This window comes from Hyperoodon ampullatus, assembly GCF_949752795.1.
Source record: "Hyperoodon ampullatus genome assembly, chromosome: 13".
Lineage (NCBI taxonomy): Eukaryota > Metazoa > Chordata > Mammalia > Artiodactyla > Ziphiidae > Hyperoodon > Hyperoodon ampullatus.
This window is the reverse complement of record NC_136926.1, coordinates 22102608-22130486: the sequence shown is the minus strand read 5'-3', so window position 1 is coordinate 22130486 and position 27879 is coordinate 22102608. Positions and strand designations below refer to the sequence as shown.

General features: G+C 38.5%; 1 protein-coding gene and 1 long non-coding RNA gene across 4 annotated transcripts in view; one reads left to right on the top strand and one right to left on the bottom strand.

Moving 5' to 3' along the window:
- The window catches only part of LOC307061782, a 45894-nt gene extending 31159 nt beyond the window's left edge, over nucleotides 1-14735 (bottom strand). The window contains exon 1 of the long non-coding RNA XR_013811201.1: nucleotides 14701-14735. This is a non-coding gene — a long non-coding RNA (uncharacterized lncRNA). The remainder of the gene's footprint in view (nucleotides 1-14700) is intronic.
- A 243-nt stretch (nucleotides 14736-14978) lies between these two features.
- The window catches only part of PITPNB (phosphatidylinositol transfer protein beta), a gene marked incomplete at both ends in the record, with an annotated part of 59401 nt that continues 46500 nt past the window's right edge, over nucleotides 14979-27879 (top strand). For 2 of the 3 annotated variants that reach the window (XM_079718081.1, XM_079718082.1), the window contains 3 exons: nucleotides 14979-15047; nucleotides 19701-19731; nucleotides 22510-22655. In XM_079718081.1, the coding sequence (XP_079574207.1) occupies nucleotides 15028-15047; nucleotides 19701-19731; nucleotides 22510-22655 (197 nt within the window). Of the gene's footprint in view, nucleotides 15048-16415; nucleotides 16541-19700; nucleotides 19732-22509; nucleotides 22656-27879 lie in introns of those variants that run through there. The other variant, XM_079718080.1, reaches the window with a different exon arrangement.

Sequence of the window (27879 nt, the reverse complement as noted above, 5' to 3'; positions counted from 1 at the left end):
AGAGACATCAACAGAGATTAGACAATATTTAGAGAGAAAAAATATTTTAAAAAACCCAGAGCCTCAGGGACCTCTGGGAGAACATGAAAAAGTATAACATGTATGTAACTGGATTCCTAGAAGGAGAGAAAATACAAAAGAAAAAATACCTGAAAGAATGAATAATGGCCAAAAACTGACTAAATATGCAAGATATAAACTTGCAAGCTCAGCAAACCCCAACAGACACAAAGAGAAATATGCCTAGGCACAGCCATAATCAAAACGATGAGAATCAAAATTAATGAGAATAATCTTGAAGCAGCCAAAAGAAAAAAACACATTACATGCAAGGAATAATGAATGATTCAAAATGTCTGCTTACTTCTCATCAGAAACAATAAAGCCCAGAAGAAACAATGGATCAACATCTTTAAAGTTCCAAAAGAATAAAAAATAATAAATCCAGAATTCTATATCCAGTAAAAATATCTCAAGGTGAGGGACTTCCCTGGTGGCGCAGTGGTTAAGAATCCACCTGCCAATGCAGGGGACATGGGTTCAAGCGCTGGTCCAGGAAGATCCCACATGCCGTGGAGCAACTACCGTAAGCCACAACTACTGAGCCCGTGCACCTAGAAACCCTGCTCCGCAACAAAGAGAAGCCATCGTAATGAGAAGCCCGTGCACCGCAATGAAGAGTAGCCCCCACTCACCACAACTAGAGAAAGCCCGCGTGTAGCAAAGACCCAAGGCAGCCAAAAAAAAAAAAAGAGTTAAGGTGAAACAGAGAATTTTAGATAAAAGAAAACAAGAAAATTCACTGTCAGCAGATCTGCATTATAAGAAATGCTAAAGGAAGTCATTAGGCAGAAGGTAAAGGATACCAGATGGAAACAGACCTTTACAAAGAAATGGATTAACTGAACCTATCTGGCTGATTCTTATATTTTATATGCTGTGGTACATAAATTTTAACTCTAAGTAGATTATAAAAAAAAGTTTATATATTTTAATTCCTAACGTAACCACTTTTAAAAATACAAAGGGGAATAGTTAAAAAGCAGAAACAGAAGAACAAAAAATAAAGGAAAGAAACAACAACCATATCAAAAATTACATTAATTTTTAGTGGATTAAACATTCCAAAAGGCAGAGGTTGTCAAAATGGATAAAAAAGACTCAGCTAGATGCTGTCTGTGAGGGATACACTTTAAATAAAAGACACAAATATGCAGAATGTGAATCGAAGAAAAGACATATCATTAAAAAATTTAAAAGTGTGGGGCTTCCCTGGTGGTGCAGTGGTTGAGAGTCCGCCTGCCGATGCAGGGGACGCGGGTTCGTGCCCCGGTCCAGGAAGATCCCACATGCCGTGGAGCAGCTGGGCCCGTGAGCCATGGCCGCTGAGCCTGCGCGTCTGGAGCCTGAGCTCCGCAACGGGAGAGGCCACAACAATGAGAGGCCCACGTACCGCAAAAAATAAAATAAAATAAAATAAAAAGTGTGAAAGAGATGGAGTGTCTACATGAATATCAAATAATGTAGACTTCAAGATAAAATATATTACCAAAGACATAGAGAAACATTCACATAATGATAACAGGTTCAATTCACCAGGAACATGTAACAACCATAATATGTACATATTAACAATTGGAAATTGAAATTTAAAAAATAACAACAGCATCCCAAAACATAAAATGCTTAGGGATAAATTTCATAAAACATGTTTCTAACCTTTACACTGAAAAGTATAAAACACTGCAGAGAATTATTAAAGAGGACCTAAAAAAAACTGGAGATAAACTATGTTCATGGATTGGAAACCTCAATACAGTTAAAACAACATGGATTTGAACTGTGCTGTTCATTTATATGTATATTTTTTCCAACAGTAAATACTACATTACTACACAATCCCCTGGTTGGTTGAATCTGTGGATGTGGAACCATAAATACAGAGGGACTGCATAGTTGAAGGAACCATGTAGTTGGAGGGCCAACTATGAGTTGCATGTGGATTTTCAACTGTGCAGAGGACTGGGGCCCCAAACCCCTGTGTTGTTCAAGGATCAACTGTATTGTTAAGATGTCAGTTCTCCCCAAACTGATTAATCAATCCAACCCCACTCAAAAGCCCAGCAGGTTTGTGTTCACAGAAATTGGCAAGCTCTTTCTAAAATTTATATAGAAATTGATGGCCAAAATATTGGAAAACAGAACAAAGATGGGAGATTGATTTCAAGATTTACAACAAACTTATAAAAATCAAAGCTGTTATTGGGTACCATATATTCTGGAACACCTGAATACGCAACTGTATAAAAAAATGAATGTCAACCCTTACTTCATACCACAGACAAAACTTTACCTGAAAAGGATGGAAGACCAAACCTTCTAAGAAGAAAATGTAAGAGAAAAATCTTTGCAACTTTGGGGTAGGAAAAGACTTCTTAAGACAGGACTCTAAAAGCATGAACTCTAAGATTTAAAAACTGATAAACTGAATTTAAAACTTAAAATTTTGTTCCTTAAAAAGGCCCCACCATTTAGTAAATAATACATTAAGTAAATTATACATATATCAAAGAACCCATATCCAGAATATATTTTTAAAAAACAACTCACAACTCAAGACAAAAATAATCCAATTCAAAAAATGGGTAAAATAATGGATTAAAACTTGAACATAAGACCTGAAACCTTAAAACTCCCAGAAGAAAAACACAGGCAATAAGCTCCTTGACATGAGTCTTGGCAATGATTTTTTTGGATTTGACACCAAAAGCAAAGGCATCAAGAACAAAAATAAACAAGGGGGACTATATCAAACTTAATAGCTTCTGCACAGCAATGGAAACCATGAACAAATTGAAAAGGCAATCTACTAAATGGGAGAAAATATTTGCAAATCATACATCTGATAAGGGATTAATATCCAAAATATATGAAGAACTCATGTAACTCAACAGCAAAAAAACATAAGCAATCCAGTTAAAAAATGGGCAGAGGATCTGAATAGACATTTTTCCAAAGAAGATATACAGATGGCCAACATACCATGAAAAGGTGCTCAATATCACGAGTCATCAGGGAAATGCAAATCAAAAGCACAATGAGAGATCACCTCACACCTGTTAGAATGGCTGCCATCAAAAAGACAAGAAATAAGAAGTGTTGGCAAGGATGTGAAGAAAAGGGAACTCTTGTGCACTGTTGATGGGAATATAAATTGGTGCAGCCACTGTAGAAAACAGTATGGAAGTCCCTCAAAAAATTAAAAATAGAACTACCATATCATCCAGCCATTCCACTTCTGGGTATTTATCTGAAGAAAATGAAAACACTAATTTGAAAAGATATATACACCCGCATGTTCACTGCAGCATTGTTTAGACTAACGGCCAAGACACGGAAGCAACCTAAGTGTCCATCAATGGATGAATGGATAAATGCCATACACATATTTAAATTTTTAAAAATGGAATATCATTCAGCCATAAAAAGAAAGAAATCTGGCCCCGTGGGACAACATGGATGGACCTTGAGGGCATTATGCTAAGTAAAATAAGTCAGACAGAGAAAGCCAAATACAGCATAATCTCACTTATATGTAGAATCTTAAATAAACAAACAAACAGATCTCATAAATACAGAGAGGAGTTTGGTGATTGCCAGAGGCAGGGGTTGGGGGATAGGAGGTGTAGGGTTGCATAAAACGGGTGAAGGGGGTCAAAAGGTAAAAACTTCCAGTTATAAAATAAATAAGTCATGGGGATATAATATACAGCATGGGGACTATAGTTAATAATACTGTATTGCATATTTGGAAGTTGCTAAGAGAGTAAATCTTAAAAGTTCTCACCACAAGAAAAAAATCTGTAACTACGGTGACAGATATTAGCTAGACTTATTGTGGTGATCATTTTGCAATATATACATATATCGAGTCATTATTTTACACCCAAAACTAATTTAATGTTATATGTTAATTACATCTCAATTAAAAACTAGGTAAAAGATGTGAACAGATATTTCACAAATGAAGATATATGAATGGCCAACAAGCACATTAGTCATCAAAGAAATTCAAATTAAAGCCACAAGATTGAGAACACCAAAGCTGATGAGTTTATGGTGCAATCAGAACCCTCATATATTTCTGGTGGGAGCATAAAATGACATAACCACTTTTGAAAACTATTAGGCAGTTTCCTACTACAAGCAATTTCACATCTAAGTATATACACAATAGAAGTTAGTATAAATGTCACTAAAAGATTAGTGTCACTATTCATAACAGTCAACAACTGGAAACAGCTCAAATGACTGACTAGTAACAGTAACATGGAATATTCTATGAGAATGAACCAAACTGCTGTGGAAGAATTTCACATAGTGCTGAGCAAAAGCAGCCAGACACAAAAGAAAGCCTATTATTTCATTTATGTAAAAGTTCAAAATAAGAAAAAACTAACCTATCATGATATAAGGTGAGACAGTGATCATTTTTAGATAGTAAATACTGGAACGGGCTACAAAGGGAGACCTCTGTGGTTCTGGTAATGCTATCTTTATATTTCTGCGTGTGGTTTTGTGAGTGTTTTTATTATTGAAAATCCACCTAGCAATATATTTATGATTTTTTGCACTTTTCTGTATGCATGTTATATTTCAATAAACCTTTTCTTAAAAAGCTAGAAAGGAAAGATGTATCACCTACAAAGGACCAGGAATTAGATGACTGATTTCTTTACTTCAACAATGAAAGCTAGAAGACAGGGCAATAGTATCTCAAATATGCCAAGAAAAAACATATCTCAGCCTAGAATTCTCTATCAAAGTGTTTTTTATGAATGAAGACAAAATATAGATATTTTCAGACAAAGAAAATATCATTTGCCACTGATAGACCCTTATTAAGGTAAATTTTAGAAGACAAATTTCAGGCAAAAGTAAAATTATCTAAGATGGAAGGGCTGAGATGTGAAAGGGAATGATGAGCAGATATACTGATTAAAATATGGACAAATCTAAATAAAATACTGATTGTATAAAGTGGTACAAAAAATGTTTGATTTGTAAGAGAAAAATAGAATGGGACCAATACAAAATCCAGTGTATTGTTCAAACTTGTATTCAAAGTTACACTATTCTAAGCTCCTTGTACTATTAATGAGAGTAAAAATACTGCTTATTTTTATACTTTACATGTATGTTATAAAAGCTAGAATAATAGTTGAAATAGACAAAAGCATATAAGTTCCGCAAAAACAGACGAACAAAATGGAGAAAAGGAGCAAAACTGAATAAGAAAATCCCTTCAACCCAAAAGATGATAAGGAGGAATAAAAGGAATACAGTGAGGTGAACCTAAAATTGTAGAAATAAATTCACAATGAATGAAATGGACAATTACATTAAAAGACAAGATATCAGAACTCTAAAAAATCAGAATGAATGTTAAACAAACATACAATCTGTTAACAAGAGCCACGCTTAAAACATAAAGGTTGAAAGGAGATGGCAAACAATAACACTTGTAGGAGAAATTATATGTCTTTGATTTGCTTTAAAATATTCCCTCCGGGGCTTCCCTGGTGGCGCAGTGGTTGAGAGTCCGCCTGCCGAGGCAGGGGACACGGGTTCGTGCCCGGGTCCAGGAAGATCCCACATGCCACGGAGCGGCTGGGCCCGTGAGCCATGGCCTCTGAGCCTGCGCATCCGGAGCCTGTGCTCCGCAACAGGAGAGGCCACAACAGTGAGAGGCCTGCGTAACGCAAAAAAAAAAAAAAAAAAATTCCCTTCAAAGAAATAAACTGGGGAGGGAGAGTAGATGAAACAAGAATGCCAAATTGATAATTGTTGAAGACAGGTGATGGACACACAGGAATTCATTACATGCTTCCAACTTTGCATATGATAAAATTGCTTTTGTAATAATAAACAAGTTTAAAAAGACAAAAAGATATCCCAGGAGAGTACTAACACAAAGTAACTTGGTATAGCTAAATGAATATCAGATAAAAGGTAAAAGCATTGCTAGAAGGACATTACATATGAGTATCAATTCACCTGAAAGAAAAAAATAAAGAACTTCTCAAACTACTGTTTTAAGTACCATCTGCCCCTCTTTGTAAAGTACTATCTGAATCTCATGATACTACTAGTTATCTTGTTAAGCCACATTCTGCTATGAAGTGTGAAATGGGAGAAATCAAACATCCACTTCAACAATAACAAATATTTCTTTCAGTAAATGGTGCTAAGATTGTTAACCACGTGAGGGAAAAAAAAGAGAAAAAAGATGTGAAAACTTGAGAAAGAAAATCCTAGTTAGAAGGTAGAGGAAGTGGGAGTAGTTAAGAACATCTCTTCAGATATGGAGCCTAGGAGAATGAGCAGAAAACCAGTCTTTGTACAGTGCCCATTATGTATGCTTTAAAAAAAACTTCAACTTAATCTTATGAAATGCTTTAAATCATATATTATTACTGTGTCACAAATAGGATTCAGATACCATAAATGGTGAGCCAGAGTTTTTCTGGCTCCAAAGCCAACATTCTTTCCATCGTAACATGCTGGCATTAACAGAAGTGATCCAGAGGGGAAGGTAACACACGTGCATATATGCAGGTGATCATCAAATAGCTTTTAAAAGATGTTTGCACACAACAAAAATTATATGGTCTTTAAATACAGCAGGGTCGCTGCCTCACCTGACAGAACCAAAAATTCACAGGATTATGGAAGTTATTCAACCCAGCATAGTTGTGCAGAAATAAAAACTTCTCAAACTACTGTTTTAAGTATCATTTGCCCCTCTTTGTAAAGTACTATCTGAATCTCATGATACTACTGGCTACCTTGTTAAGCCACATTCTGCTATAAAGTATGAAATGGGGAAAATCAAACATCCACTTCAACAATAACAAACATTTCTTTCAATAAATGATGCTAAGATTATTTGTTATCCATGTGTGTGTGTGTCGAGGGGGAAACAGGATCTCAACACCTCACACCATACACAAAAACTAAGCCAGGGTAGATTAAAGCCCCAAATGTAAAATGTGGAACTTTAAAACTTTAGAGTATCTTTATCACCTCTAGGACTTTCATAGCTAGAGAGCAGAAGTCAATGACTGACTTTAAAGCTTCAAAAGACAGGCTGACTCCCTTGTTATGGGCTAACACGACTGGTGACTTGAAGGTGAAGGCAATGCTCATTTATCCTTCCAAAAATCCTAGGACCCTTAAAAATTATGCTAAATCAACTCTGCCTGTGCTCTATAAACAGCAACAAAGCCTGGATGACAGCACATCTGTTTACAACATGGTTTACTGAGACCTACTGCTCAGAAAAAAAAAGATTCCTTTCAAAATATTACTGACATTGACAATGCACCTGGTCACCCAGGAGCTCTGATGCAGATATACAATGAGATTAATGTTGCGATCATGCCTGCTAACACAACATCCACTCTGCAGCCCATGGATCAAGGAGTCATTTCAATTTTCAAGTCTTACTATTTAAGAAATACATTTCTTAAGGCTATACCTGCCATAGATAATGATTCTTCTGATGGATCTGGGCAAAGTCAGCTGAAAACCTCTGGAAAAGATTCAGCATTCTAGATGCCACTAAGAATATTTGTGATTCAGAGGAAGAGGTCAATATATTAGTATTAACAGGGGTTTGGAAGAAGCTGATTCTAAACTTCATGGATGATTTTTGAGGGGTTCAAGACTTCATTGGAGGAAGTAACTGCAGATGTGGTAGAAATAGCAAGAGAAGTAGAGCCTGAAGATGTGACTGAATTGCTGCAATCTTATGATAAAACTTTAATGAATGAGGAGCTGCTTCTTATGGATGAGCAAAGAAGTGGTTTCTTGAGACAGAATCTATACCTGGCAAAGATGCTATGAAGATTACTGAAATGACAGCAAAGGATTTAGAATACTATGTGAACTTAGTTGATAAAGCAGCAGCAGGGTTTAAGAAGATGACTCCAATTTTAAAAGAAGTTCTAACATGGGTAAAATTCTACGAAACAGCATTGCCTGCTACAGAAAAATCATTTGTGAAAGGAAGAGTCAATTGTTGCGCCAAACTTCACTGTCATTTTATTTTAAGGAATCACCACAGCCAGCCCAGCCTTCAGCAACCGCCACCCTGATCAGTCAGCAGCCGTCAACATCGAGGGAAGACCCTCCCCCAGCAAAAAGATTAAAACTCGAGGTTCAGGTGATGGTTAGCATTTTTTATCAATAAAGTATTTTAAAATTAAGGTGTGTACATGTTTTTAGACATAATGTTATTGTACACTTAACAGACTATAGTATAGTGTATAACTTTTAAATCCACTGGGAAACCAAAAAATTCATTTGGCTTGATTTATTGTGATATGCGCTTTATACTGCGGTGGTTGGGAACCAAACCTGCATTATCTCAGAGGTATGCCTGTATTCTCAATAGCCAAAAGGTGAAAGCAACCCATGTGTCCATCAATGAATGAATAAGGAAAACGTGTATATACATATAAATGGAATATCATTCAGCCTTAAAACGGAAGAAAATTCTGACACATGTTACAATATGAACCTTCAGGATATTATGCTAAGTGAAATAAGAAGCCAGTTACAAAAAGATAAGACTGAATGAGTCCACTTATATAATATTTACAGTAGTCAAAATCATATAGACAGAAAGTAGAATGATGGTTGCCAGGGGCTGGGGAGAGGGGGAATGGAGAGTTATTGTTTAATGGGCAGAGAGTTTCAGTTTTACAAGGTGAAAAGAGCTATGGAGATGGATTCACAACATTATGAAATTAAAAATTAAAGATGGTTAAGATGATAAATTATGTATATTTTGCAATTTAAAAAAAGAGGAAAAGAAACTTATTTGAAATAGAATGCAGACCTAAATGTAAAAGGTAAAACTTTAAAACTTCTAGAAGAAAACATTATAAAATAAGATTTTTGTGACTTTGGGGTAGGCAGAGATTTCTTAGATAGGACACAAAAAGCATGAATCATAAAAGAAAAAATAACTTAAGACTTCCTAGAATTTAAAACTTCTGCTATTTGAAATATACCATCAAGAAAGTGAAAAGGTAAGCTGCTGAGAATATTCACAACAAATACCTCTGAGAAAGAACTTATATCTAGAATATATAAAGAACTGTTATGACTCAATAATAAAAAGAAAACCAATTTAAAAATGGTCAAAAGATTTGAACAGACACTTCACAAATGATGTACAAATGACCAATAAGCACATGAAAAAGTGCTCAACATCATTAATCTTCAGGAGAATGCAAATTAAACTGCAGTGAGATATTACAACACATCCACTAGAATGGCTAAAATGTTTTGAAGGGGATGTGAAGCAACTGGACTCTCATACATTGCTGGTGGGAATGTAAAATGGCACAACCACTTTGGAAATCTACTTGGCAGTTTCTCCTAGAGTTAAATGTCTACTTCCCTCATAATTAAAGAGAAATTTTCCCAAGAGAAATGAAAACATATCTACAGAAAGACTTCCACACAAATATTCATAGTAGCTTTACTTATAATGGCCAAATGCTGGGAAGAACTCAAAAGTCTATCACCAAGGAAACGGATAAACAAAAGCTGATATATCCATACAAAGGAAAATCACTCAGCAACAAAAAGGACTGAACTACACACAACATTAATGAATCTCAAAAACACGCTGAGTGTAAGAAGCCAGAAACAAAAAAGGACATAGTACAGTCATTTCTCAGTATCCACGGGGAATTGGTTCCAGGACTGGCTGCGAATAACAAAATCTGAGGCTGCTCAAGTCCCATAGTTGGCATATCTGAATTTCTGCATCTGTGTATTCAACCAAGGATCATACCATATTTACTATTGAAAGAAATCTGTGTATAAATGGACCCGTGAAGATCAAACTTGCGTTGTTCAAGGGTCAATTGTATATCATTCAATGATATGAAACTCTAGAAAAGGCAAGTCTAATATAGTCATGGAAAGCAGTTATGCGCATGCCTGGGGCTGGGAGTGTGGGGGAACCGAATGGAAAGGGGCACAAGGAAACCTTTTATTTTATCTTAATTTTTTACTTTTTGGCTGCGTCGGGTCTTAGTTTTGGCACATGGGATCTTTTGTTACGGCCCACAGGCTCTTCATTGCAGTGCATGGGCTTCTCTCTAGTTGTGGTGTGCAGGTATTCTCTCTCTAGTTGAGGCACGTGAGCTCAATAGTTGTGGCGTGCGGGCTTAGTTGCCCCGCGGCCTGTGGGATCTTACTTCCCTGACCAGGGATCAAACCCAAGTCCCCTGCATTGGAAGGCGGTTTCTTTACCACTGGACCACCAGGGAAGTCCCCAAGGAAACCTTTTAGAACGATGGAAATGTCACATATCTTGTTTTTGGTAAGGATCACCAGAAGTATATATATTTGACAAAACACTTCGAACTGTACACTTAAAATGGATACATTTTACTGTCTGTAAATTATAGCTCAGTAAAGTTGATTAACATCTCCTCTATATTGGAAGACATAAGCAAGATTTCTCTTTATAAAACAGGGATAATAATAGTACCTATTTTCTATGTGCTGTGATTAGTAAATGGGCTAAGGTTAGCATTAGGTCATATGAAACACTTAGGACCTGCCGTATAATATAAACCCAAAAAATGTTAGTGGAATAAAGTTTTCTTAAAGATAAATAACTCTGCACAAGAGTCACTATAAACCAGTGGTTTTCAACCAGGGGCAATTTTGCTCCCGGGGACAATGGGCAATGTCTGGAGACATTTTGCATCATCATGACTGGAGTGCTGCTATGGCATCTAGTGGATAGAGGTCAGGGATGCTGCTGAACATTCTACAATGTACACAACAATCTTCACAACCAAGAATTATCTGACCCAAGATGTCAATACTGCAGAGGTTGAGAAATCTTGCTGTAAACAAAGTGACACAACAATCCACATATAGAAAGAAAATTATATAAAGTGCACATAATCAACATAGAATTTCGAGTCCAAAGTGACTATAGTATATATCTTCTACAAATCAAAAAGAAAAATCAAAACCAACAGGAAAATGAGCAAAGAATAAGAACATGGCCAGTAAACATGAAAAGATCCTCTCCCTGTAGAAAAATACAAAGTGAGTGAGACAGCATTTTTAAACCAATAAAGTGGTAAAAACGAAAAACTGTGACAACACCAAATGTTGGTGCAATAGAGAAGAACAGAAATCTACACTATACACTGCAGGTGAAAGAGTAAATTACAGCCATATATCAATACATATATGAATGTATGTACATATATCAATATATGCATTCCTATTCATACATTAGTTACCCCTAGGGATGGAGAGGTGAGGAACTTAATTATATCTTAATTTAAATTACAGTTCTGCTCTCTGAAAGCTGTAAGTTTTAAAATGATACCCATTCACCGAACACCTAATACATATCAGGTAATGTGTAAGAGACACTTCATACTTTTATTCCTCACAACAAATCTATGTTGTAGATATCAGTAGCTCTTTAGGTACAGAGCCAGCTAGTGGCAGAGCCAGGATTCGGGCCAAGGGCTTTCCACTCCAAGGTCCAATCCTGTCTCTCCCACAGCAGTACAATATTATGACCTATGCCCTAATGTTTGACAATATTAATGCATTCTTGGAAATATTTCTGGTTTTCATCAAAGTATCTCAATCAAGATAATTCTGGAATGGGGAGAAGATAAAGAAAACAGGATGGCAAACTACAGAGTAAGCAAGGCAAATAAAAGCTATAGACATCTCCCCTAGAAAAATGTGCATAGACATGAAATTATGTATATAATTTCAGTGGTTCACAAATTCCCTGGGAACACCCACGAAAAGGCCTTTAGATCCAGGTTAAGAACGTCTCCTTAGGGGGGAAAAAACAGGCCATATTCACTTATAGTATTTGAAGGACCATCCAAATTTCTTTGACCAGAGTTGTACTTTATCAACTAGTGCATAAATGTTCCAAACATTGCTTGTGTTCAGAAATCTTTTGGTTTGCCGCAGTAAAATCTACTATCATTCTTACTGTAACAAGCTCTGTTCAACTGTATACGAGAAGTAATGAGACTGGTGGTTATATGAGGCTTGTAGAATTAAATTCAATTAGACATCTTGTGTGTAAAGGTTACCTTTGCTGAAGGATGAAAGTTAGAACAAGGGACAACAGATACCAGGCTTAAAAAAGAGGGTGGATCTTTTCCACATCCGGAAACAATTACTAATAAGTTATATCCCATCGTATGTCCGTATTTGCAAAAATGCATAAGATTCAACATCTTTAGTTTTAAAACAAGAAAATGCCACACAATCCATCAGCTTATTTTTTTTCATGTGTCATAATCTTTTTCTTTATATTTCCTTCTCTGTCATTTTGGGTTGATGGTTCGTCTTTCCTACTCTCTAGTCTTCTTCAATATTCCCTCATTCTGCCTTTTTTAGCTCTTAAACAGATGTACAGGTATTTAGGTATACAGATTTCATATTTTCTATCAACCTGAATTAGTATCTTTTGTTGCCCACAAATACATACATCTAAACTGGCTAATTTATCTTTTTTTTTTTAAAAAAAATTTATTTATTTTGTGCTGCACCGGGTCTTTGTTGCTGCGCATGGGCTTTCTCTAGTTGCAGCAAGTGGAGGCTACTCTTTGCTGCGGTGCCTGGGCGTCACATTGCAGTGGCTTCTCTTGTTGTGGAGCACATGCTCTAGGCGTGGGCTTCAGTAGTTGTGGTTCGTGGGCTCTAGAGCACAGGCTCAGTAGCTGCGGTGCTCGGGCTTAGTTGCTCTGCGGCATGTGGGATCCTCCTGGACCAGTGCTCGAACCCCTGTCCCTTGCATCGGCAGGTGGATTCTTAACCGCTGCGCCACCAGGGAAGTCCGTATCTTGTGGTTTTCAAATGACTGTTTTACTATGAATCTTCACATGGGGAACGGAGACAATGTCCATGCTGTACCCTAGTTCAGACTTATGCTCCACCCAGCACACTATCTCTTCATTTACTTTACAAACATATGAGAGTTACTATGAGCAGCACCCGTACTATGCAGAGAATGGAATTAGTGAACACTTGTGGGAAGACTTCAGAAGTTACAGAAATGTTCTGCAACGTTCTAATTTTTCTTAATGACTAATTAAGCACGTCAACCACAACTTTATTCACGTTTTTAAAGCTATTTATATCTTCAGCCTGCATAACATCTGGGGAGAAACTACTAAAATGACTACTTATAAGTTTGGCAACTAATATTACCTCCTTGGACCTTAAAAAAAAAAATCTTCCAGTGCTCATATTCATTGGTATAGTATTCAAATCTGTAGGTTGTCTATTCTTACCTTTAAGTATCTTCTATGTTTTGACCATAACCTCCTTCTTCCCATAACTGAGAACAATTACTTGTCCTAAATATAGTCTACGTGCCTCAACTTTTTATTTATTTTTATCTAGAAAAAAGTCAGTAGGCATACTGACAGAAGGCATACAACAGATTCCCAATCAACAGAAGCTACTCCTAGTTTCTAAGCTCCCTGAAAGTAAGAGCATGTGTTTCCTTGAATCTTCACCATCACAATAGCTAGCATAGTACTTCACACATCAAAGAAACTCAGTGGATCCCAGCGACTGCCTTAGGAGAAGATTCCAGCTTTAGGCAAATATTTCACTACTATTACTTTTTTTGGAGGCAGCCTTAACTCCACTGGGTGTATTCCATATAAATTTATGTAGAAGTGTTTTAATGATTTTTTAAATTCCTTTAAGAACCTTTCAACAACTTCTCATGGTTCTCAGCATACAACGCAAACTCTTTACTATGGCCTAGTTGCTTAGTCCCAGCTTATTCCCCCCCTGCCCCATACACTTAAGACGTCCTAGCCACACCTGGCCTCCACCTGCTCCTCAACTACTACTCTAAGCGTATTTCAGCCTCCCGGTCTATTTTCCTCTAATTGGAATGCCTCCCCCATCTTCACAGGCTGGGCTAACAACAGGCTCAACCGTGGCCTCCGGAGAGTCCTTCCCTTGATTACTCTGCCTTCGCCTCTACCCTGTGTTATCGTATTCGTGGAAGAGCACTTACCACTACGCCAAATTCTCTCTTATTTGTTTCCAAGTGAGGGCACGGACCGTGTCTATTTTGCTTCCAGGTGTATCCCAGGGCCTAGACCTGAGACTAGCACAGAGCAAGCGAGTGACCCTGCGCTACAACTCCTCCTAAGGCCACCTCCTGGCTTTCAGGCTGGCGCCCGGGTCGTGCGGGGCCTTCACCGGGACCCGCTAGCGTCTCCCCACAACAGGCCCCCTTTCCGGGACCTAAGGGCGCGCACCCCCTTTCCCCCCTGGGGGCTGGTCGGGAGGGTCGGACGCCCCTGCGGTCGGGTCACAGCCACAGCGGGATTCTGGATTCGGGGGCAGGAGGGTGTGGGCATTGGGAACTCGTGCAGCCACAGCTGTACGCGGCTTGGTTCTGGGCTCGTGGAACCGGAGCGCGAGGCGCCCACCCGTCCAACCCCTCTCCGACCCGTCTCGAGTCTTTAACACGGACTTCTGAAGTGAGGGGTCTGTGAAGAAGGCGGGCCTCCTTCTCAAGAGCAGTGAGAGAAAGTTTAGCTCTGGTCACCAGAAAACGACTTCGAGGGAACCGACTGGAAAACTCACCAGAGAGCGTAGGCTGCACAGCCGCCTCGAGAACCTGACTGAACGGAGGAAACGCGACGCGAGACGACCGAGAGCGCGCTTAGTGCGCGCTAAGCCCGCACAGCCGCAGTAGAAGCCTCGCGCGCCCAGGGTGGGGCGCGGAACTGGGGCGGGGCCAGCTCCTCTCGCGCGCTGACGTGACGGGTCGTGGCGGAAGGGTGTGGACGCGCAGGCGCCGCAGCGGCCCGGGAGGCAGGGGCGGGGCCGCGCAGGCGCCGTGAGAGGCGGTAGCGGCGGCGGCGGCGGTGGTAGAGGTAGTGGCGGCAGCTGTGAAGGGGTTCCGGGAAGATGGTGCTGATTAAAGAATTGTGAGTATGATCGGTGGGCGTGAGCGAGGTTCCGGGACGGCGGTGGTGGGAGATTCATTGATTGAGAAGTGGCGGAATATTCCTAAGAAGGAACGAGCCTCGGGCCGGCCGCTCCCTGCGCGCACCCCCTCCCCCGGCCCGCGCCCCCGGCCCGCTCGAGGCTCCTCCGCGGCGCACCCCCAGGCTCCCCTGGCGTTGTCGTGGTAACAGTGCTGCCCTCTCCCCACCCAGGGGCGGAGGCGGCAGGGTCTCAGCCGCAGCGCGTGGCTCAGGAAGGCGCGGCCGGGAGTTTCCGCTGGGACCCGCCTTCTCTCCCTAACCCCCTCACCCCCGTCTGAACCTGGGCCCATCCCCAGGCTCTCGGGTGGGACCCAGCCGAAGCCCAAGGGTGGGGGAGACGCGGCGGGTCTGTGATTTTTCGTCCGGGGTAGAGCTTGTCTGTAACCCGCGGGAGGTGGGCTTGCCAGGTAAAGGTAGCCCTGGTGTCGGGGCTGGAGGTGGGACGTAGGTGCCCTGAAGTTCATGCTGGAGTCGGGAGTCCGGAAAACATGCTCTTCACTGGGCAGTGAAGCTCTCCCTTCACGGGAGAGCCATCTTTCTGCTCTGAGTCTCAGTTTCTACATCTTTAAGATGGGGTGACACTCTGGGCTCCGTGTACTTCCCGGGGTTTAGATGAGGCGTTAACATGTGGTTGGTCAGATAAAAGGGTTTCCAGGTGCATCAGACCGGCGAAGTGGTTTTGTTGAAAAGTTACGGCATTTCCTACCAGCAGGGATTGTGAATATCACAGGAAATCTGTGTTCAGCTGTCACAGCTGGTTCGTGTTGTCAGCATCCCTTGGGTAACTAGGGATTTCGAGTGTAGCCCGTTCTTGGGTTTTTCAAATGCTCTTTTGATTTTAAACTCTTAAAATTCTTGGCTTAATTTAGCTAACTCCGGACAGCTTATTTTTAGTGTTAGTTCTCAAACTTCTTTTAAAAAGTCACTCCTGTCGCTTCTCTGCTTAACATCCTTCAGACTCCTTATCTCACTGAGAATAAAAGCCAATGCCTTTACTATAGCCTAGGAGGTCTTAACACTATTTTGTGCTGTGATTTCAGTTACTGCCCTTCCCTTGCCCCTTCCAAGCTCACAAGTTTTCTTGCTGTTCCTCCACTACTCCAGGAAAAGTTCAGTTCAGGGCCTTTCTGCTTGCTGTTCCCTCTGCATGAAGAGCTCTTCCCTCATCTCACTAACTCACCTCCTTTCAGGTCTTTGCTTAAATATCACCTTAGGGAATCCCTCTCTGAAGATCTAATTGCACCCCCCCCCCATTTGGTGTTTGCCGTCCCTGCTTTATTGTTCTGCATAGCAGTTATCACCACTAACATGCAACACAATGATTATTTTTTCTATTTTACTAGATGTGTTCTCTCACTGCATGTAAACTCCACGAATCTGTCTGTTTTGCTCACTCTCACATCCTCAGCTCTTAGAATAGTCTCCAGCACATAGTAAGTGTTCAATAAATATTTGTTAAATAAATTAATGAAAAATTATAACTTTATTCAGTGACAGGGATCCTGAGAAAAGACACATTTTCAGTTAAAGCTTATTTATAGTATTGAACTTTGGATTTATAAAATTTTTCTTCCAAGTCGTTTGTACAATGTATCATGCAAGTGTTATCTCATTTATTACTCTGAAGTTTTTGTAACTGATAAGTGGCAGGTATTAAGACTTCTGGAGGAAATAAGACAGGAGGAAATTGACTTGGCCCAAGTCACATAGCAAGTGCGTTGCAGAACTGATTTTAGGTCATAGATCTAGTCATTTTTCTTAGTTATTTCCTCCCTCCTAAAATGTGAATTAAGTGTTCAGTAGATCCCTTCGACAGTTATGTGAGTAGTATCAGGCTAAATCATGGAAAGAAATTCTCATTGGGAATTTGCATGCTGTGCTTTTTGTGAATCATTACTTTCTTTATAAAAATTTTAATGTACCGAGGTAACAAGTGTTGAAATGTGTTCAAGGTGTAATACTTTTTCTGGAGGAGTTATACAATTACATTTCTTAATGTTCACTCCTCATGTATGTCTCCCCTAGCCTTTTTTTTTCCTCCTAGAGTTTTTTTTTTTTTTGGCTGAGTCATGGCTTGTGGGATCTTAGTTCCCCAACCAGGGATTGAACCTGGGCCCTTGGCAGTAAAAGCATGGAGTCCTAACCACTGGGCCGCTAGGGAATTCCCATTTTCCTCCTAGACTTTTTGAGGTCAGAGGCTGTTGCTTATTTTATTTAAGTATTCCACAGCAGACATCCAGTCTAGCACACTGTAAGAACTCAGTGTTGTTTAACAAAAGAAATGGTTCTTCCTACTCACACGTCAACTTTCTAAAATTGTTTTTGGTCAGGAGCAATGAATAGGTCATTCCTATGTGAAGATGTTGGTAAACTGTAATATACTTTGGCAAATGTTTGTTGTCTTAAAAAATGCCATCTATTTTTGACATGAATTAAAAGGTTAGAAATAACTTTCTCAGGTTGGGGAGTTCCCTTCAGGTTGTTGCTTAAGCAATAGGTGAAATTGCCATTAGTGTAAAAGTCCTGGCTTTAAAGAACTATTTGTAGTTCGATCTGGAAAATTATTTTAGAAGGATTTTCAGAGAAGTTTGAAAAATTTCAAATTGCTCTAAAAGTTGAATACTGCCTTTAGAATAATAATACAAAATCAAAGCCTGTTTCTTTTCTCTTTTACTTTTTCTTAAGCAAATCTTGAAGAAGTTACTTGACTCATCATTCATTCACAATGTCCTTATCAGTCATTTTCATTTTGTGAAGTAAGTTTCCCTGAAAGTGTTAGTATATAAAAATAGGGATCTTCCTACTAGTGAGTAGTTGTTAAAATTACTCAGCAGTGATTCTTTGGTTTTGTGGAACTTTAGGGAAGTCTTTAACTGTTTCCTTTCTGTTCTTTCCTTCCATTTCCTCCGCATCCCAGCATCCTCATTTGGACCTTTGTACATCCTTGCCCTGCCTCCCAAAAGATGGCTTTTCCTCACCTTCCTGCTTCTCAGTGTTTTTAACCACCTACAGATGACGTCTTCAGGTTAGCTGTAGTTATGTCACTTACCTTTTGGAACAACCTTCCAGGATTCCTTGTTGTCTAATAAATTTAATAGATTTCTTACCATTGTATTCCAGACCCTGAAAATATGCTCCCAAACTGTATCTTTGTCTGTATCTCCCAAAATATGCTCCCAGCCTGTATCATAGTCTTTCCCCCTGCCTCCGCCGTAGTTCATTTTCTGTTACTGAGGCAGTGAGCAAGTTACTGTGTACCCTGAGGAGACAGCTAAAATGATTAGGTATGGAAGGATTTTGTATAACAAGTTTATTCTTGATGAGAATAAAAATTAGTAACCATTGTGACTTTGAGAATGTTTGTTGTCTTTAGATGACCGTTATCAGAAAGACAGAGTGATGAGTAACCCCCAGTAGTCAAGGAGGAGGGAGTAACAGGAGACGTGTTTTTACACGTGTTGGAGATTAAGGTGATGTGGGCTTTCAAGCATCGTTGTTTGAGGAGACTAAGGAGAGAGAAACAGGTGAAAAGTGAGCTGAAGAGAAGTTGGAATGAGGAAAACTACTGGGAATTTTCTGTAAAATGAAAATTGAGGTAAATGCCATGATATTTTTTTTTTCTCTCCTCATAGTAGAAAGAGTTAAAATAAGATTTTAAATGGCACTGCTATGGTAGCTCGATGGTTAGGAGGGAAAAGTCTGAGAATGACGAGGCCAAAAAAGAAAAAGTTGCTATCTTGGACATCAACTATTATCATGAGACATTTGATATTCAGTGATGGCCTTGGTTTTCAGAGCTTATTGTGGAAATAAGTGTGAGGGTACTTCCCTATAAAAATCTGGAGATAAAATGCAATATCCTGATATATAAAATAATTCATCATAGAATTCTTTTTTCGAATTCATCTTTAGGAGCATTATGCCTCTATACTGGTCCTTTTGTATGTACAGTAACAAACTCTTGGACAAGATCAAACACAGAAACCTTATATTGAAAAGGGGTCATGTTTATAAAGTTCAATGTATTTTCCATGGTAAAGTTTTTTCTTACTAAGTCTAAAGGACCTTTTACTTGTTTTTCTCAATAAAATTGAGAAATAATTGGGTAGTGGGGAACAATTTTTGGAGGCATTCATTCGTGAGATTCAAGACATGTATTCTGGGAGAAAGTATCATAAAAACAAAATGCATAATATATAGATGGAGAATGAAACCATACTAAAAGTTTCACAAGGGCAACCTGACCAGGCAGTCTACAAATAATATATCCTGTACCCTGCAATGTTCAGTGATGAGTTTTCTCTTGTTCCTTTACTCCTCACAAGAATCTCTACAACTGCGTTTTTGGGATCCTGGTATAATGAGGATGCTAAATGTAAGTGATTGTTGACAGCCAGGAATGGGTAGTTTTATTTCCCCCATTTAAAAACTCTTATTTAGAGCTGTAGTCATTGCAAAGACCCTCTTCCATAAAATACATCTTGTACTAAGCTATCATTGGATTTAAAACGAAAGCTCTTTAATCGTGGAGATCTGTGTTTTAAAGCCAACTATTTCATGTTTAACATATTTGTTATTCTTTTGTCTTTTTAGCCGTGTGGTTTTGCCATGTTCGGTTCAGGAGGTAAGTCTTGCTTACATAGTTTATTTTGATATGCTAATCTAAAGACATATTCTCATTGTATTCATTTACCTTTACTTTGCAGTTTATGTGACAGAGTGAATTATGATGTGTTAGAGATAATTAATTGTAAATGAATTTCTGTTAACACTGCCTTGTTTTGGAAGGGTCTCAGAATGTAGATTAACTTCCTGTCTGGTGCAGGAATTCTATCTACAGTATCCCAGAGAAAGAAGGTTCCAGCCTCAACTTAGGCACTTTAGGGTTAAGTCACTTGCTGCTTGGAGAAGCAGCCTACTTTACTGTTGCATATTTTAAACATTTGTCATTACTTTAAACCAAAATCTGCTTTCCTGTAAAGTTTGCCTGTTGTTTACAGTTCCTTGCACTTGAGCAAAGAGAAGTAAGCCTGTTCTGTCCTTGCACATGGTGACCTTTCAGGGTATTTTTTGACAATTCTCTCTCCTCCTCCTGGCCTTTTTGTTCCATCTTCTCTGCGTGAGGTCACAAGGTTAAACATTCCCAGCACATTCATTTGGCCTAATATAATGTGATCTCCAGACTTTCTCACAAGCTCGTCTCACCGCTCACTGCACGTGCTGTAGTTGTTGCTCCCAACTGAAAAAGTGTTCCCAACACAGTCTGACCACAGAACCGTGAGAGATCATTGTCTCCCTTGACCTGCACGGTACAGAAATGTATCACCTATTCAGAACTTCCATGTCCTGCAGTTGTAGCTCTCTGTAGTATAGCCAGGAATGAGGATAAAAGCAGAGACGGCTTCTGAGAAATCAAGATACATGTAGGAAAACCCATAAAGGCCTTTGGGTCCTCCTGTAACTTGCGCACAGCTTGCACTCCTAGGTTATCTGGTTTTCCTAGAGCTGACACTCGATTAGAAGCAGTGAACTGGAAGTGGGACAAAACAAACTGATAACCTAAGACGTGACAGCTGACAGAAGGCAGACAGAAAAAAAATGAAATGCAGGAACTGAAAAGGAGTAGCTAGCTGTCTGTCACTGTTTCATGTAGACTTGAACATAGCCGCATGTACCTCAGTAGTGCCTGAGGTTTCTGTATTAAAGTGAATTAGAACACTCGAGACAAGCCAGGCACCCCTATTCTTTACTTGTACAATTGTTTGAACTTGAATGTGGAAATTGACATTTGTTTCTGTTAAATTTTTCTTTTGGTTTCAGCTAGTTTCTGAGTCTTGGTATTGTCACCCAGAATAATCTCAGCTTTTTGTTATATTTGGAGTTAATAAACATGCCTCTTGTCTTTAAGTTATTCTTAAAAATGAGAATGAAAGCCTAGTAGCATGTGGCAAAATATCAGTCCATTAATAACATATTTTTGGATACTGTTGTTCTTTCTGTGTACGTTTTTGTTACTCCATTCCTGACCAAGATCAAATTTACCCTCTGGCTTAGAGACATTTTAATCATGTTTTCAAAATATCACAGTGTTGAGAAGTATATTTTGAAGGAGGTAAGGATTGTAGCATTACTGGACTAACCCTGGTGTTGTATCATGAAAACCAAAAGAAAAAAGATAGCCCTTTCTGCAGTCTAAAATCTCTACAAAAACTTTTTTGATGCGTTTAAGAAACCTTTCCAAATTGAGTGTGTGTGTGTGTGTGTGTGTGTGTGTGTGTGTGTGTGTAGATTAACCTGCAAGATAGCATCATATTCCCATGGGCTTTTTAGATATGAATATTTACTGAGCTTACAACCACCCCTCTCTTTTCATTCCTCAAATAAAATGTTAGTTTTGAATTATTACTTTTGAGAGGTAGCTTTTCTTTGAAAATATGCTTAAAAAAGAAAAAAACCTTTCTTCAGGCTGTCTTCATTGGAAAGAAGAAATTTAGCCAAATTTGTAGAGACTGGAGATAATGCCATGATTGAGTCATTAGAACACAAGAACTTTGCTTTTTATCATTTGTTGGAACTGTTAGAAACTCCAGGTTGGCATAGAACAATACTGCCCACCCACAGGTATTGGTGAAGTCCACTGAGAAGTCTCATTCACTTTAAAATGAAATAGAAACCACTATCAGCAATTTCTTGCCTTTTATGGTAATACTTGCATATTTATAAATACTTAAAAAACAGTTTCTGTTTACTGGAGAACTTCACAATTAACCGTTCTGACCCTGGATACCCAGTACTGTTTGTGTTTAGGTGGGCAAGGACCAGATCAGCCATGTCATGTACATAAGCGTGAAAAAGAACACCCCAGAGGTCTACTAAAAGTAGACTGTAATGGTTCTTTGTACTTGTAGGCTTTTATTATTACACTCTATATCCCTCCTCATTATTGAGAACGGTATTCCGATTGCTCAGCTTCCTTATTTGGCGAAGTAACAATTATGTTCCTTCCATACCTTCTTTAGAAGTTTGTGAAACTAGATGAGGTATAATAGATATGAAAATGCTTTGGAAAATACAATGTGTATTTATTATTCAAAAAACTGAAACAAGTGTCAAGATGTCTTGATAAGTGGATAGTATATGTTAAAGCACCAGAATATTTGTAACCAACAGTTTTCTTAAATAATGGAAATCTTGTGAAATATTATAGTTTCTTGAAGCTGTAGGATCATCTGGTGTTTGTCTCTCTAAACATATTGATTTCTGATTTGAGTCATGTTTTCATATAGAACATATGTGCTAAATTGTTCGGATGTGCTTTTCTATATCTACAATAAGATTTTAGCACAGGAGGTTTCTGCGTTTATGCTGACTTATTGAAATTCTGTACTCTTTGATATTTCAGTATCAGGTTGGGCAGCTTTACTCTGTTGCAGAAGCCAGTAAGAATGAGACTGGTGGTGGAGAAGGAATTGAAGTCTTAAAGAATGAACCTTATGAAAAGGATGGAGAAAAGGGACAGTATACACACAAAATTTATCACCTGAAGAGGTAAGCAGGGTGTTCACATTTGGTGCTTAGTCATCATATTAAACAATCACGCTTTGACTACCCAGCCTACTTATTCAGTATGTAACTACCTAACTCACTAGTAGATGTGCTGAGGTGCTTTAAAAAATTTTTATTGTGAGCCCCCCCCAAAAAATTTTTTTTTCATCGTGCTAATATGTTGCATTTTAATTTTTTGAGAGTGTTTCTCCCCCTTTATTAGTTATTTTTAAATTAAAAAGTGATCTGTCTGCTTATTAAAAAATTCAAACAGAAGATTATAAATTAAAAACTTAGTCCCCATCTCACATCATCACATACCCATAACTCCAGAGAGAAACTAGAAACAGCCTAGAGTTTATCCTTACAGATCATTTTCTATACATATTCAAATAAGTTTTTAAAAAACATAGAAATATGTCACTTGTATCATTTATTGTTTCCCACAGCAAATGGGATCATACCATACATATGGTTATGCACTTTGCATTAATTTTCATGCAGTGATATATCACGAGCATCCTTTCATGTTGTTATTATTTAATGCCCTTTCCATTCTTTTTAAAGCTGAGTAAAATTTCTTGGTGTGGACATAAGCATAGTTTACTTAACCATTCTCTAAATGGTAAGTTGATTTAGGTGTTTTAGGTATTTTCCTTTTTGTCTGTTACAGGTAGTATTTCTGTAAGTCTTTATGCCTTAGGTTACTATTTCTGTAGGAGAAATTCATTATAGTAGGATTGCTGGAAGTCCATGCTCTTTTAAAATTTTGATATTATTGCCAGATTGCCTTCCAAGAATTTGAGAACATTTGTTTTACCATATTTTTCTATCTTTTTAATTTTCGCCAACTTGATACACAAAAAATAGCCCCTTGTTTAAATTTGCATTTCTTTATTAGTGAACTTGAATGTCTTTTCATATTAATTTGGCCTTTTGAATTTCCTGTGTGACTTGACCCTTCAAATCCTTTGTTCATTGTTTTTATCTCTTTTGTTTGCAGAGGTTCTTTTGCACATTCTCCTAAGTTTGGCAGTCTAATCTCTGTCTTTGGCATAAATATTTTAAAATAGAAAATGCATACCAATATTTATCCAAGGGCGAAAGATCAGTAATGGTTTTTAAGAGTCTTTTTTTGTCAGTAGTGTCCCCAGTTTATCAAAGGAAGAGGGAATCTGCTCTGCTCTTGGCTTTCTTCTCTTCATGTTGATTAATGCCAGGGTTTTATAGAGGTTTTTAAAGTTGCAGATAAGCTGTGATGATTAGTATTTTTCATATTTTCTCAGTTTGAGGCTATTGCTTCATTTATAATGACACATGAATATAAAGTGGGTCATCACTTTGTAGAACCTTAAATTTTACTTTTATTTTCACTTAGAACACAGCATTTCTTTGTTTCTGATGCAGGTTTGAATGAAGGCAGTAACTTTGATTAATCAATTATCCATAAAGACTGTGTTATTCATGGTTTCTGTTAATTTGTTAGCACCTTAAGCATATCTAAAAATGTGCCATTTGAGAGAATTTTAGCATTCTAGATGGTATAGCCTATATAATATTTATAGTATTGAATTTACTTATGTTTACTCAGCTTACTTTTCTAGCATTTTACATTTACTCATTAATTGAATTTTACCAATATATAAAAACTCCCTTTATTATAAACATTCAACTCTCTGGAGCATTTAAAATAAACCAAAAAGTTTGATATATAAAATTTTCTGTTGGTCTACGATGTCCATATAAACTTGAAATAGATTCGAAATATCCTTCGTTTGTAAACTAAGAGTTGGAATATTGAGAAAATGTTTGATATATTATTACATGGAAAAGACCAGTTGCTAAATTTGTACATAAATAATATGTTGTATATAATTTTAAAAATTAATCAGAAAAACGCCTAGAAAGAGATTCATTAAAATGTTAAGAATGTTTTTCCCTTGGTGGTGGAGTTATGGGTGATTAAATTTATTTTACTCTTCTGTATTTTTGCTTAATGAGAAAGTAAAGAATGATAAATATTAATTTTGAAATATCTGATTTAGGTGACACTCCAGCCATACATAATGGATCTGTTAAGTTCAAGAGGGCTGTATAAATATGGTTAGTGCAAGAGATATTATTATTCTGGAGGGATTATTGGGATGAGGTTCGGAATTCCTTTTAGGCAGTTAAATAAAGGAAAACCTTGGCTTTGGAGGCCAGCCTCTCAGCACAATCTGGCTTCTGGAGCTGCTTCTTCATTCCTAGAAGGAGCTGGAATCATTCCACAGTACCCTTTGGTTTCACCGTTTCATGCACTCCTTTAATCCTCATTGCAGTCCTGAGACATGGGCAGTATACACATTATACATAAGAAGACACTAAGTGTCATATTTACTCGAAGTCACACAGCTAGTAAGTGGTGGGATGGAGACTGAGCCTGGATTCTCTGATTTCTAATCCCATGCTCTTCTGGTCACAAGTCACAGTCTCAAGGGCCTGCGCTGATGAGCACAGGTGTCCCATGAGAAGGGTGAGATGGGGTCTGATTGGATGGTGAGGACTATTTGATGCTCATAGAAGGCTGGCCTTGTCACACCGAGATGGCAGTTCTGGATGGAAGCATGGAGAGGCATGAGACAGGAAAGGGGAGAAGGAAAGAAGGTGGCAGTAATGGATCTCAGACAGTGTGGCAGATAATAGCCACTCTGGTGGTAATGAAAAACAATAAAAAAGCTGTCCGTTAATAAAGACAAAACAGGGACCCACTGTCACTGTGGTCCCGTGGGGGAGGTCATGGAGCAAGGGCAATCAGATGTGCACGCTCAAAGTCATCAGTGTCATACTGAAGGCACAGTAGCCCCAGGATAACTGTTATGGAAAGGTAAAGAATCGTTTAGCAGCAAGTGCTCAGGCCTTCCTGAGCCCAGGCATGGCCCAGGGCTGGCAGTACAGCCCCATCAGACTTCAGTGTCCTGCAAGGGCATCCGTTCAGCATGCTGAAGACATACCCACAGTCCCCAGAGAGTTTTAGAGCTCTCTCTCCCTGAGGAAGTTAAATTTGTATCCAGAAATATATGTTCCCTTTTCCAGGATTTATTCCATTGGGAAACCTATAGTGCTCTGTGCACTGTCACTGTATAGCATCGATAGATAGGCTTGCAAACTTGGCAAACCTTGCTGGGTAAGTTGGTTGGCTGAGGCTGCCAGCACCTTACTTTACATTTGGGACACTTGAATTCTGAGGTCTGCTTTACCCAGTGTTATCGAGGTCTCTGAATTCCCTGGTCAGTATGCTTTCCCATTTCAGAAAAAAACACTTCATGGTAAGATATACACACTTAATCTCAGCCAGAAGATTGAGAAACAATCTTGGTGAAGTATTTAAAAATTCAAAATTTAATACATCCATAACATGCTACGTTAAAGAAGGAGTTCTCAGGGCTACCAGCCTTACAGTAGAGGTTGAGGAATAGTATATTTTTCCTACATAAAAATAAAATAAATACAAAATTTAGTGATCATCGCAAGGGACATTTCAAATGTCTGGTTTCCCTGAGTCTCAGGTAATAGTCCTCTTATGGGATGATATTCTTTCCATTTCCTTTGATAACTTACAGTGAGTGTTCACCCATTGTGATTCTAAGCAGAGGATCTAGTACTTCCTGTGTACTGGTCACTGTAAGTGCTCTAAGTGGGAGCTCATTCATTCCCCATGTCAATCTTTGCTAGTGAGGGAACTAGGTCCAGTAACTAAGATTTTAGTAGCTGGCTGATATGTCACTGCTGTTTGGTAGCAGAGATAGCCCAGGAACCCAGGAGGCATTGTGGCTCCTCTTTATTGCTCTCCTTACTGCTGAGCCCTGTGGGAGGAAATTTTCCATTTCCTAAAGTGAACTCCAAAAGAGTTTACAGAGAAATTTCTTCCAAAGACCATGGATTTCACCACATCGCATTTTCTCCTAAGTCTTTAAAGTCGCCAGTCTTTATCCAAAATAAAGTTGAACTTAACAAGGTACTTACTCAAGATTACCCATGTATCTCCAATTGTTATAACTCTGTCCAAAGTAAAAACCCGTGGCTCTAAGCAAGCCCGTCTCTTTATTGTCCTCGAGAAGTGACCTGTTCCGCCTCTGTCTGGTTGCTCATAACCTGCTTGGTTTCCTGAGCACAGCTCAGATCCGTCCCGTGCATTCCTTGACTACTTTCATGCATATTGATCCTTCTTCCCTAAACACCATCACTTTTTGTCACTTCTCCATTTCACACCTAATCCGGTATTTCTGTATGCATACATATTTGTCTTGTTGTGTACCCCGTTTGCCAAAAAAGTTTGAGGACGTTTCCTAAGGTTGTTTAATATACACTTAATAGTGGATGGTGGGGAGGGGAGACAGAATTTATTGGTCGAAGAATTTTGAAGCTGATCAAGGAAATGTGCAGCTTTTAAGATGGTATTTCAGAGAAAAACTTGCAGCTGTCCTGAGACCTCATACAGACACACTGACCAATCCTTTTGCTATTGTTTTCTCTTCCTTCTTGGGGAAAATCAGCATTACTGTTTTTTATTCCCCATAAACATTATAATCTAGCCCACTTCAGTCAGTCCTGGATGATGGAGAATTCATAAAGCTTTACCAGCTCCAAAATGGCCTCGTTCCTCAAAGGTTGAAGCAGAGGTTTTATTGAAAATCATTGTTTAAAAGTTTCATGTGGTTCAAGTTAAGAGCTCATTTGTGTAATCAACAAGAGTCGTTTGCCAGGAACTTAAGTTATGTTCGTGTTTAAAAATGAGAAGTTTAAATCATCTGAGAATGCAAAGGTTGATTACGTATGATGTTTCACAGAGATATGAGCATCACTGAGTAAGTATAGTAAGTAAGAAATTAATAACTACCAGCCAAATAGAGTAATTCGTTCTTTAGTCGAGAATTAGCTGTCAACACATAATTTTTTTCTCTGTATATAGGCCTGAGTCTTAAGATTTGCATAGTTCAAAGTTTTCTACATCAGGAGTGACCCTATTTCAGAAGAATGTCAGACATTTTCCAATGTAGTTTCTTCTTTATGGTATTTTTCATTTCTCATTCCTACTTTCCTTTTGTTCTGTGAAAAATACTTCTTTCTCCTTTTGTTTTTTATAATTCTCTTGAATTTTAGAGTCTTGTTATACCTTCCAGAAGTTATTCAATTTGTGTCTGGCGATTTTATTCCTTTCCCACAAATTGGGGAATTTTAAGTCAGT